Here is a 13,403-nt window from a genome sequence, read left to right on the forward strand (position 1 = left end):
CACAGGTCCATACTTCTGCGAAGGCTCTGTAGTCTGATGGGCACTGTCTTCTTGCTTCGCTGCTTCACCATGTTTGTGACCTCCCTGTCCGTGCCCGGACAGCACCTTCAGTGCACTGGAAAGGTAGCCGGCTGTCTTCTTAGCCGCTCTTCCCTCTTAGTCTCGGTGTGTGGGTGGCTTAGATGTGTGTATGAACCAAGGCTTAGATTTTGCTTTTAACATTATTAATAAAATGTGCTTTTTAGCAGTTTTTATATCAGTAATAAACATGTAGAAATCATGTGGTAAAAGTCTTAAGCCAGAATCTGCCTCCCTGTTACTTCTATCCATTGATCCTAACTAGTTCAGTGCTGTAGAGCTACAGAAAAAAGGTAGCTTTCAGTTATCGTTTTTCCTTTCCCACCATCCTCAGCATCTTTAGTTACTCATACTACATGACTCTGGACCTTTCACTGTCTTCATCACTCCTCTTTGAAAAGTGTTGCGGGGACTTCCCTTGGTGGTGCAGTGTTTAAGACTCTGTGCTTCCACCGCAGGGGGCGCACGGATTTGATCCCTGGTCAGGGAACTAGATCCTACATGCCACAGCTAAGACCCGGCACAGCCAAATAAAATAAATAAAGTATTAAAAAAAAGAAGCGTTGCAGTTCAACCATATTCCATTTAAAATGTAGTACCCACTACTCTAAACTTCACTCTTTTGGAGATGTATTTAAATAATGGCTGATTTTTTTGTTTTTGTTTTATACTTTATAGGTTGTTTTGGTATACTTTGGACATACCTTCTCTTCTGGCTATATTGAGAGAGGATAGCTTATACAGATGGGAACAAAAAAAATAATGAATTATTAAAAAAATTTTTTTTAAATCCTGAAGATCATTTGTGCTGTGTATACAAAATTGGCTGTTGAGACTCATTAAATTTGGACAAAAGGATTTGTTAGCCTTCTTTTCTAAGCCTCCATGCTTCAGTTATGTGTTCCCAAATATTTGAATAATATACTAACACGTTTCTTGTTATTTTAATGTTATTTGTAAAGTGTAAAACAAATTGTCAGTTCTTCTACTGCAATATAAATAGTTGAAATGCCGAGGAGGGAAGATTAAGCAGCTAAAGGAGATCAAGAACTAAAAATACAGCCCTGAGCTGAAGGGCATATAAACTTTCTCGAGGTATAAGGAGACTGACCAGTAAGAAAGGAGGAAGGGGTAATGACATTTAGGATTTAGTGTAAAGGAAATCTTTTATTTTTTTAAGGTAAAAGATGCTTTTGTTTCTTCTTTTTTTTTTTCCAAAAAGGGAAATTACTTCTAGTTACCAAGTTACATAAACTTATTGTAAAATTTCAAATTTTATAAAAATATGTAAATTAAAAGTTCCCTCTTCTTTTACCCCACCCCATAAATAATACTGTTAAAAGTTGTTTATATAGCCACATAGACTATTTTTAACCATGCTTACACATTCACACAAGTTTGTATAGATAGATGCCTTTTTTTTTTTAGATAGATGCTTTTTAAACAAAAGATAGGATTATATTGCAGACATTGTGCTTCAGCTTATGTTTTACTTAACAATGTGTTGTTTACTTTTTTCTGAAAAACTGCATATATTATACCTCATCTTTTTAATAGCTGCAGCGTATTCCATTGCATGATTTACCACTGTCCAAGTGGCGTGCATTTAGGTTATTTTCAAATCTTACTCTTTATAAATAATGCTATCATAAACATGCTTTTTCACTTATTTAATGGTCTTAAGATAAATTCCTGGAAGTGGAGTTATGAAATTAAAGGACACAACAATTGTGATACATACTGCTGACATTTTCACTAGGAAAGACTAGATTTTCACTACTGTCACCACACTGCATGTCGGTTTTCCCATCACTGTGCCAGTACTACGTTTTATCAATTTTTGGAGTCAGTTATCATTCTGATTAATGAAAAATGATATCTTAGACTTTTATGGTCTTATATTTTAAACTTAAATCTGTAATTTCTTGACTGAAATAAAAATGCACAGTGTGAGCGCTTTGAGTTTGAGACCAGTCTTTTAGGAACTATGCTGAAGAAGTAAAGGAAGCGATTAGCATATATGTGATCTTGGAGAAGGTGATCGAGCCACACATCTTGGTAGAAGGTTCCTGCTAGGCATGAGGAACAGATGTCTCAGTCAGTGATGTTAGTGCTTTTCTAAGTATGGGTGCAAGAAATTGGGTTCATAAAATTTTCTCCTGGGGTGGGGGGGCGGGGATCTGTCCTGAAGGCCTCTTCTGTCTGTTTTCGCAGAGCACAGAGTACCTCATTCCTAGTCTCTGTCCCGATGTCCTTTCAGGGTATGTTGAAGGTCAGGGACTTCAGTGGCTAATGACTTAATTCTTGTACAACTGGATGGCAAGTGACATTCTTTAGTTAGAAAATCTGCTGAAGTTCTGTGCACAGTGTGAAGGAGAGATTTAAAAGAAAAAATAAGCGAGCTTGTTACAGTGAAAGGAGAATTCCCTGTAGCTGAGGAATTTAATTGCGGGTCAGCCACTAAAGAAAAGGATATATATGCATAGGGCTGCAACATGTATTACAAAAATAAATTAGATACCATCCCTCTACAATATGGACAGCCCTTTTTCTGTCTCTAATGACAGTTTTTCATTATCAGTTAGCTTAATGTGGGTATACCTATTCAGATCTGCCCTAAATACTATTAATTGCTTTGAATTATAATATAACCTATTTATTGACCTGTATTTGCAGCAGTCATTAAAATTAGAAAATTAAGATAATATTATCTATCAGTCAGATCCCTTACAGTGAACTCCATAGGGCTTTTACATTGTAATAAAGTAATTGCTTGAAATCTCATTCCCAAAAGTAGTGGGTTTGGAGACAGAACCAAGAACATGCCTGGTTTTCTTTTTTTAATTTAGTGATGGAAAGGAAAGAAACAGTTAAAGCAAATTTCTCATGAAAATGTCTAAATTCATTCTATTGTGTTTCAGTTTTTTTCTGGAAAGATATTTGGGGCATTTTACGATTGGAAAGGATAGGGAGACAAGTAACTGGGCAATGATTGCTTTTCTTTTTTGTACTATAATATTTTTCTTTAATTTTTTGGAGTATAGTTGATTTACAATGTAGTGTAATGATTTCTTCTTTTTTTTTTTTTGACTGGCATCACTTGTTTCCTGTCTTTGGCTGAGATATTTTCCTAGCAATCTGTTCTTCACTGCTTGATTTTTTTACTGTCACTTGTGTAACATCTCCAACCCTGTTCTCATTAGAGGTCATGGAAATAAGCAAACCATGTGTATTTTAGTATCTCCTTTCCTTTTCTCTGATAATAAATTTCTCTCCCTCTCCTGCCATCAACTGAGACAGAAGGGGGGAACTGGGTAGTGTATAATCAGGTGAGATTTCTAATGAAATGGCGATTCTAATGAGATTGTTCCTCTGGTTCATTGGCCATAGGCTCTTTAAGATATAGGGCTCTAGAACTGGACTCCCTCTGTTCACATCTTTATTACTTATTAGCTGTGTGACCTCTCTGAAGCCAGATTGCTAATCTACACAGTTAAATCAGTTCATACAATTTTTGTGGAAATTAAATGCAATAACATAAAAGCGTATAGTAGCATGCTGCACATAGGAAATGCAGATAAAATTACAGCAATTTTTTATATTGTTATTATGTGTTAAATGCCTTTTTAAAAAAGTGACTGTTGCTCAGACTCTTCCTCAAAATGGATTGCTTTTTTAAGTTTTATGTGTGGGGGTTGGGATTAGATTTTGCTACTAATATCAGGAACTTTACGGTGGCTGTAGTTTAATAAACAAGCAATGATTTATTCTTTCTCATGAGAGAAGTCTGAAAGTAGGTACTTCAGGTCAGGTGTGTGGTAACTTTATGGAGTTATCAAAAATCCATGATTCCTCTGCCTTTTTGCCCTCCTGTCCTAACACCTGGCTTGCATCCTCAAGGCCACTTTGTAGCCGTGGTGACTGCCAGAGCTTTAACTGTCATGTCTGAGTTGTAGGCTGGAAGAAGGAAAGGTAGAGAAGACTTCTTCCAAGCTGTTGCCTCTTTCATTGATAAGTAGCCTTCCCAGAAATCTTCTATACTTCCCTTTCTATCTTACTGTACAGACTTAGTCACGTAGTCACACCTAGCTGCAAGGAAGGATGAGAAATGCAGTGTTATAGTTGAATTCATCACCTCTTCTAATTGATTTTAGAACTGTTACTACTGAAGAAGGGAGAGTGGATATTGAATGGTAGCCATTATCTCTGTCATAGCTTGTTATTGTCAAGAACAGGCAAGCAAATACTACTGTGTTATAGGGTATAAAACTTGGCAATGCTTTTATGCTGTAGTAAGCTTTTAATTTCCATTGGATCATAGAAAAAGCAACAGAATTCCAAACAAACATCTACTTCTGCTTTATTGACTACTCCAAAGCCTTTGACTGTGTGGATCATAACAAACTGGAAAATTCTTAAAGAGATGGGAATACCAGACCACCTTACCTGCCTCCTGAGAAACCTGTATGCAGATCAAGAAGCAACAATTAAAACCGGACATGGAACACAGACTGGTTCCAAATCGGGCAAGGAGTACATCAAGGCTGTATATTGTCACCCTACTTATTTAACTTCTATGCAGAGTACATCATGTGAAATTCCAGACTGGATGAAGCACAGGTGGAATCAAGATTGCCGGGAGAAATATCAATAACCTCAGATATGCAGATGACACCACCCTAATGGCAGAAAGTGAAGAGGAACTAAAGAGCCTCTTGATGAAGGTGAAAAAGGAGAGTTGAAAAAGCTGGCTTAAAACTCAGCATTCAAAAAACTAAGATTATGGCATCCCATCCCATCACTTCATGGCAAATAGATGGGGAGACAGTGAAACAGTGGCAGACTTTATTTTCTTGGCCTCTAAAATCACTGCAGATTGTGACTGCAGCCAAGAAATTAAAAGACACTTGCTTCTTGAAAGAAAAGCTATGACCAACCTAGACAGCATGTTAAAAAGCAGATACATTACCTTGCCAACCAACGTCAAAGCTATGGTTTTTCCAGTAGTCATGTATGGATGTGAGAGTTGGACCATAAAGAAAGCTGAGCTCCGAAGAATTGATGCTTTTGAACTGTGATGCTGGAGAACACTTGAGAGAGCCTTGGACTGCAAGGAGATCAAACCAGTGAATCCTCAAGGAAATCAATCCTGAATATTTGTTGGAAGGACTCATCAAAGCTGAAGTTCCAATACTTTGGCCACCTGATGCAAAGAGCTGACTCATTGGAAAAGACCCTGATTCTGGAAAAGATTGAAGGCAAAAGGAGAAGGGGGAAGCAGAAGATGAGATGGTTGGATAGCATCATTAACTCAATGGACATGAACTTGAGCAAACTCTGGGAGATGGTGTAGGACGGGGAAGCCTGGTGTGCTGCGGTTCATGGGGTCACAGAGAGTCAGACACGACTGAGCGACTAAACAACGGCAGCCTTTTCATGGTAAAGGAAGTCCTAGTAGAGAAGTTTGAATTGCATTGATTTCACTATATGTGTGCTCAGTTGCTCGGTCATATCTGACTCTGTGACCCCACGGACTATAGCCTTCCAGGCTCCTCTGTCCATGGGATTCTACTGGCAAGAATACTGGAGGAATGGGTTGCATTTCCTGCGTTGACAGGCAGGTTCTTCACCACTACGCCACCTGGGAGGCTATTGATTTCATTAAATTACCAGAATATTTCTGAGTACGGCCAAGCTTTGACCACCCATTATTGGTGTCTGCAGTTAATTACAGGGGGAGTCTGGTTGATTTTGCTTAGATCTGTCATTCGGTCTTTGAATTTCAGTGGGAGTGGTAAGAGCCTCTACTACCATAAGCATTTGAAGCACTAATTCTTAGCTTTCTTATAGGTATATGGCAGTGTATGGGAGAAGTTACACCGGGCCTTTGCCATTTGGAGTGGCTTTGGGATGACCCTGACTGGCGTCCACACTTGTGGAGACTACATGTTCAGTGGCCACACGGTCGTCCTGACCATGCTGAATTTCTTTGTCACTGAGTGTAAGTACCTCTTCAGTGCTTCTCGGCACAGCGAGTGACTAGCTGCACAGGAGGCTGGGGAAGGGCATCAGATTCTGTGAAGAGTGGGAAAAACAGGCAGGTCTAGGAAACGTGTCACTGAGAAACATTGGGAGAACTGTTGGAAGAAATGATTTTAAAATGATCTTTCTGTCCTTTTCTCAGATACACCAAGAAGCTGGAATTTCTTGCACACTTTATCCTGGGTTCTCAACCTCTTTGGAATCTTCTTCATTTTGGCTGCCCATGAACATTATTCCATTGATGTGTTTATTGCCTTTTATATCACAACGAGACTCTTTTTGTACTACCATACTCTAGCCAATACCAGAGCATATCAGCAGAGTAGGAGAGCAAGAATTTGGTTTCCCATGTTTTCTTTTTTTGAGTGCAATGTTAATGGTACAGTCCCAAATGAATATTGTTGGCCATTTTCAAAACCAGCAATAATGAAAAGACTAATTGGATGAAGACTATGTTTGTAATGGGCTCATGACTAAAGATGCAGTCATTGTTGAAAGTAACTTTGTTTTCTCCCTCCAGGTTGTTCCTGAATGTCTTGCTTTTTTCCCAATATGTTGACAGAGTTCTCTGTCCTGAGCAAGGCTGTGACCATAGAAAGCAAACAAGAACAATCAAGAGTCCTTACCTGTCTGTCGAACAGAAGTTTAAGTAGATGTTTTCTGCCCCTTCTCTTTAGGCAGACTTAATATTATGATTGAAGTCAGGCTCTTAGCTTTACCTTTTGAGTATTTGCCTGTTGAACTTAAGCTAATCAACTTAAGCAGTTTGCTGGTTGAAAGATGTAAAAAGGAAAAAAAAAATTCCAGTAGGACTCTAGGCAAGAAATACTGAGAATACTAATAATTTTTTAGGCTCCTTATTTTCTTCAAAGGAAAAACCCCTACCCAATGAGCAGTACTTGTTCTTTGAACTAATCTCCGTGTCTTTCTAAAAAAACGCAACTCTGGAAAATGATCCATTTTACTGACAAATTAATTTTTGCCTTCTGAACTGACCGTAAGAAAAGTATACTGACTATACCAGGATCCTTGAAACGAGAATGAAAGAGGCCACATATAAGATGACAAAGTACAACGCTGGCATTTTTTCACCAAAATTAACAAAAGATTCGGTTCTATTTTGTTCTAAGGGTTTAGTATGATCATCAGTAAGTATTCATGAGGGAAAAAATGTCTGAATCCATAAAAATAAAATTGGCTTAATTTTAGTGACAAAAGTACCTGGAATAACTTTGTGCTGTGACTGTTAGCCGGATAAATGACAGCCCAGTTTTATGCTTTTTAATGATGTTATTTAATGAGCAAAATGAGAGTTTTTATCAGATGTTAGATAAAGTTCTTATGTCCTTAAATGGGGATGTTTGCATGCAAATTTTTCTCTTTCTGAAATTTATAATAGGTTGCAGGCATAATATAACTATTTGGTTTTTGAAATTTCTCATCTTGACCATCAGAACTAAGCAGCCTCAGACATATTTGGATATGAAAAGGTTTTGTTGTTTTTTATTTTTAAATACAATTGTGTACATACATTCTTTCTATTTAGCTTTAATTTGGCAGTCAGGAGTAATATAACTTAGTTGCTGTTTACAACACTAGAAATTTAGTACCTTAAGTAATTTGACCTCTGTGATAAGCTTTGTCACTTTAACTTTTAATGATTTTGTACAGTAGTTCTGATAGTAGGATGGTTCTAGAATTAGAAGTTGAACCCCAACTCATGAGCTTAGCCACTTGGAATATTAATTGTGTAGTTTTGCATTCAATTTTAAAACAAGGAGTTAGAAAAGGTGCTGGCATATTAACATGCTGTTGATACAGTGAAATATTTTATTTTTGCACTTTGAGTCATATTCCCACCCCCTATAAGTTACAGGGGAGCCTGAGTGGATTGGGCAGGAAACAAATATAATGCAAGCAAGTTTCAGCTAGTGCTGAGTGACCCCAGTTTGTGTCTTCTCTGAATATTGTTTTTTTATTTTTCACTTGAGAAAATGTCACGAGATAATTTAGTTTTATTATGCTTTTAAATCTCATACTTTAGAATCTGATAGTACCTTGAACTGTTGATCCTGTTACATTCTGGGGATGAAAATGCCAACATTTCATCCAAGGGAAGTGCATAATCATGAAGGTTGAAGGATGTTTCCTATGCAGTTAGAGTAGTTTGACCCTTGAATTCAAAAGATACCTAACATCCACTTTTTCCAAATAACAAAAGAAGCCTGAATTTATCTAGGAAGGGACTGATGTTGGCTTTTGGGAAAATGTTTGGAAAAAATCTGTGGCACCATTAATTCAAGAATGTTGAATAACTACTTAATGGTAAATTTCCCTAACAGCAGTCTTCTTTCCTCCATATGGATTTTATTCTAGAACAAAACAGGAAAAAAAAAAAATTACAACTAACTTTGCAGAGCTATTGATTCTGAGAGTGCCTAACAGCAGACTGCAATGAGGATTATAAAATAACTTCCCAACCTCCCTTTTACCATATCCGTTTTGAGGGAAAGGTAAGCTAGATTTATAATTTATTGTTATAACTGTTACAAGGCAGTGTTTACATAGATTAATCATCTCCAGGTCCCTTCCTTGGAAAGCTTTGAGACAACATTCTTTTCCGTTTCTTTTTTTAATACAAAACATATTTTTGTTACTTACTGTTTTGTCCAGAAATTTCCAGATTTTGTCTTTGTATCTTTTTTCTTGTAACAATTTTGTTAAAACCATAGTGAAAGTAGAATTTACATTTTGACTGTGACTGTGGCTAGGTAGAGAAGCTGCATGCCTTAAATCTACAGAATTTTTACCTTGTATGCAGTTTCAAACATGTGAGAGGTTTACTTCATTAAACACTGAGACTTCAGTATAGAGGGAACCAAGGCAATTTTTTGTTCAGGGATGCAAACTGGAGGTTATACTGAAAGTCTTCCATGCAATTTCTGTCTTCTTAGGGGCAGCATTACCTTTTTTTCTTTTTCTTAAATTACTTGCAGGACAGTGTTACTGAAGGTTAATTGAAGTTTGTAGAGAATATCAGGTTTAGAAGAAGGCACGTTTGCTATTATCACCACATAATTTGGGAGAAACTCTTTTTGGCTATGCTGCAGAATTTTCAACATGCCTATCTTCTCTATAGTCCTCTGTAGCCAGAATTGCTTGGGTTAAAATACACCTTCCATATGCTAGGTCTGTTTATTAGTATCACTGTAAATCAGAACATAGTGAACTCAGCCACAGAGCCAATCAGTTAAAGGAGTGTGGACTGTTCACAGGAAGAACTCCATGCTAGAAACCTGCTGATAATGTAGCTCTGGCACTGCAGGTGGCATTCTTCCCTACCCTGTACCTGCTTAAAATTCTTACTTAAAATAATAAGGACAGAGGTGCCAAATCCTTTTATAGCTAATATGAGGCCCTGTGTTTTGAGGACACCTGTTTGGAAAGTGTTATGTATATATTCAAAGTGATATAACACTAACCTGCTTTGTTTGTATTCAGTAGAAAAGCAATTTCATTGTCAGTTTCATAGCAAACTTTTTTTAAAGGATTCTTGTTCCATAATGTTCTAGAACATTAACCATATTCTTGTTTTAAATTATCTCTTACTAAAAGTAATCATAGTAACAATCATTTGCCAGTTCTTTGCAGGCATTTGAGAGAGGATAACTCTTTTTTAGAATAGTCCCATGGCTTTCTTAACCAGTATTAGTTTCATTTAGAGAGTTTCAGAGCCAACAAAGCATGTCAACTTTAATACCACGTTTACTTGGCTGTTAACAGTTTGCATTTGTGAAATGTTTAATCTGAATTACCCCGTACTGCTGTAGAGGAAATTGTTAGTAACATCAAAAGTCAGACTGTCGCTACAAGTGACCAATGAGAAAGGAAAGAGGTTGAGGGTTGTTTTCCTTCTCTTTTAGTAGCGTTGAATGACTGAAATTACTATGGAAATAGGTTTTGGTGCCCCTCTGGCCTATTCCTCACCCCCAGCAAAGACCACCAATTTCAAGTAACTAAAATATGACCTATTATTTTGCATTAAGTTGAATTAAAACATTTGTGCAATCTATAAGCCATAATTCAGCTTCCCCCAAAGTTAATTTTTTTAGACTATGTTCTACCTTATATTAGCCAAGGACTTTTTCTCTGTGTACTCCATGTTTATGCATAAAGAAGTTTTGTACCTAATATGGAAGGAGAGGGAATACTATGTTAATTTTGATGTTATTTCAGATCTGTTTCAGTCTGAACTACTGGGTTGTCTGAACTCATGAGGCATTGTTACCAGTTAGTAATACCATCTTTAAAATGCTCAATTTTAATAATTTTTTATTCAGAGAATCTATGACTTATTAGGGCAATTGAAGTATTTCTGATATGAAACAAAAGAAGTGGAGACTGATACTTAATGGGGGGAGCAAAATTAGCTTGGGCTAAAATGGGCATGTTTTGTTCTATGAATTCTACCTAAATGTCACCCAGTGTACAGAGAAACTAGTATTACTTGAAGATGTGAAAGTTCCTGTGGTAGCCATACCTTGAAGCACAGTATTGTATATAAGTAAATATCTCAATTCTAAATTAAATCCAGATTTAACTAATATATATTATTTTATATCTTTGTTGTATTAAAATGTTTAAAAACACTAAAAATAAAACATTTGAAAATTGGATTATAGTCTCTTCTTTAAATGTCTTTGCATTATTAATGCAGCTGCTTTATTTTTTATAAAGTGAATTTTTTATTTTTGCAAATGATTGGGTCCTGCAACTTTAAATACTAATGTATTGTCTAGTCCCTGGCATGTGCTACTTCTTAGTTGTCTATTAGATAAGCCATTTGCCCTTTCTCCTTTCTTTTCCATAAACTAGGGAAAGAAAAGTAATATTCCTGATGGTTTAAGAATAATTGTAGATTAAGTTGAGAAGGAGGAATGGGAAGCAGACAGCTACTTACTTATTCCTGGGCACATTAAAGTTTGTGTCTGTTGGTTTTGGGTTTATTTTAACTGTAGATTTTATAGGAAGGTGCCATCATCCTGTTGGATCAGCTTTGGAGGTAATGATAAATAGGAAAAGAAGAGAAAATAGTTGTTAGGGGGTAGCCCAGCAACTCAAGAGCCATGGAAACACCAAACAGATGAGCCGCCCACTGCTGTTGGCTGGTGTAGTGGGAATGTAGATTATGATATACTTTGTATCCAAAATGGTCTGTCTTGTGCCAATGCACTTAACCTATTGAAATGCTGAACTGCCCCGCATTAAGTGGTGTGGGAGCCAACTCTGGGAACACTAAGTATTGTCACAGGACCCTGCTGCTGCTGCTGCTAAGTCGCGTCAGTCATGTCTGACTCTCTGCGACCCCACAGATGGCAGCCCACCAGGCTCCTCTGTCCCTGGGATTCTCCAGGCAAGAATACTGGAGTGGGTTGCCATTTCCTTCTCCAGCAGGACCATGTGAGTTTATTAATTCATAACTGAATTTGTCTTCATGATCACTACTAATTGTAGCCTCTCTGGTGCTGGCACCAGCTGGTATCTTGGGGACTCTGGAAAAGAATTGTCCAAAACAGACTGAGAGGCAGCTTGGTAGAACGGAAGATGTGCTGGATTTAGACTCTGAGGACCTAGGTATGGGTTGAAGCTCTGCTGCAGATTAAATTGGGCCTTTTCTTCCAGCTTCACTTAACCTTATGTGTAAAATGTAGGGGGAAGTGCCTACCTCATCGGCTGTGTTAAGAGCCAGATTATGAAAGTATTATAGCCTTAATGACTCAGTACCTGGTATATCATACTAAACTGTTACTTGAATTTAGGTCAGTAACACAGGGCCTGTACTCTAGGGAGTTAATAATCTTAGGTTAAGATGACCTAAAAATGGAACTAACAACTTTCATTGGCAGAATAGAGCAGTAGTTTTAAAACTGCCTGGGTGAACATCTGGGGTACTGGAAGGGAGTTGAAGCTTGTACCATTTTCATCCAGAGTTGGTGTTTTACATATTTGGCTTTCCCAGTTGGCTTTCCCTTGAAAAAAGGGTTGAGAATAATGGAAGTGAATGTTTGGAAACCACTGAGGGGGTAAACAAGTTTACTCTCTTCATTTAATTGTAGCTTGGGAGAGGAAGGGCTCACTGGGGACTGAGGATCCAAGAAAAGTTCACTAAACCTGTGAACCTTAAACTGAACCCTCCTTGAAGGATAAATCCAATAGGGTGTGATGAAAGTTTAGAGGGCTCTAACTGATGCAAAAAATTGGATTTATTTGAGAATATGTTTGGAAATTGTTGACAGGATATATGATTTTATTTTAAATGGAAGCATTAGGAATGCCTATTGTGGGGTGGGGCCAAAAAAAAAAAAAAACGAATGCCTCTTGCCAGGGTCTAAATTGTTTGGACAGGTATGAGTAATTCTGTGAAGCAGGAGTTGGTAAAGGGCAGAAGTATGAGTCTAAAAGAGAGAGGAAAGATGCTGCTGCTGCTACTGCTGCTAAGTCGCTTCGGTTGTGTCCGACTCTGTGCGACCCCAAAGACAGCAGCCCACCAGGCTCCTCTGTCCCCAGGATTCTCCAGGCAAGAATACTGGAGTGAGTTGCCATTTCCTTCTCTGGAAAAGTGATGGAAAGTACACAAAAGATCACTGGAGATGAAAGGCCAGAGAGATCCCAAGGTAGGTTGGGGAACCGGGGCAGGGCACAGTTTGTAGGAGGCCTTTGTCCCCCAGTCAGGGAAGATCAAGACTCCAAACAAAGGAGCTGCCCACTGCTATTGGCTGGTGTCATGCGAAGGTAGGATATGATATACTTTGTATCCAAAATGGTCTGTCTTGTGCCGATGCACCTGACCTATTGAAATGCTGAACTGCCCTGCAGTAAGTGGTGTGGGAGCCAACTCTGGAAACTTGAGGATGGTGCTGTCATAAGAGAATGCCTCAGAGGAGCTCAGTGATCGCCCTCAGCTGTAACTTAGAAAAAGAGCAGATGATAGCTGAAAGGCCTCTGCTGGAGTAGCATGATATTTAAATGCTATTATGTACTCAGTTCACAGGGCTCCCCAAGAGAGCCAGAGGTACAAAACCACCTTGACCTGCCTGTTCATGTTTCAATTGTAAGAGCCTTGTATCCCAATCTAAAGAGAATACTTGTGTCTATTTTTTTAATTGGAGGATAGTTATTTATAGTACTGTGTTAGTTTCAGGTGTACAGCAGAGTGATTCAGTTATATGTATATTCATTTTTTTTCAGGTTCTTTACCCATATAGGTTACAACAGAATATTGG

The 13,403-nt window shown here is 37.9% G+C and overlaps 1 protein-coding gene across 3 annotated transcripts in view; it reads left to right on the forward strand.

The window, feature by feature from the left end:
* The window catches only part of SAMD8 (sterile alpha motif domain containing 8), a 50,723-nt gene extending 39,929 nt beyond the window's left edge, over positions 1 to 10,794 (forward strand). For all 3 annotated transcript variants that reach the window (XM_061161898.1, XM_061161899.1, XM_061161900.1), the window contains 3 exons: positions 6 to 123; positions 5,929 to 6,079; positions 6,263 to 10,794. In XM_061161898.1, coding sequence (XP_061017881.1) covers positions 6 to 123; positions 5,929 to 6,079; positions 6,263 to 6,567 — 574 coding nt within the window. In that variant the 3' untranslated portion in view covers positions 6,568 to 10,794. The remainder of the gene's footprint in view (positions 1 to 5; positions 124 to 5,928; positions 6,080 to 6,262) is intronic.
* The last annotated feature ends 2,609 nt before the right edge of the window (positions 10,795 to 13,403 follow it).

Source organism: Dama dama, chromosome 15 (genome assembly GCF_033118175.1).
Source record: "Dama dama isolate Ldn47 chromosome 15, ASM3311817v1, whole genome shotgun sequence".
Taxonomy (NCBI): Eukaryota; Metazoa; Chordata; class Mammalia; order Artiodactyla; family Cervidae; genus Dama; species Dama dama.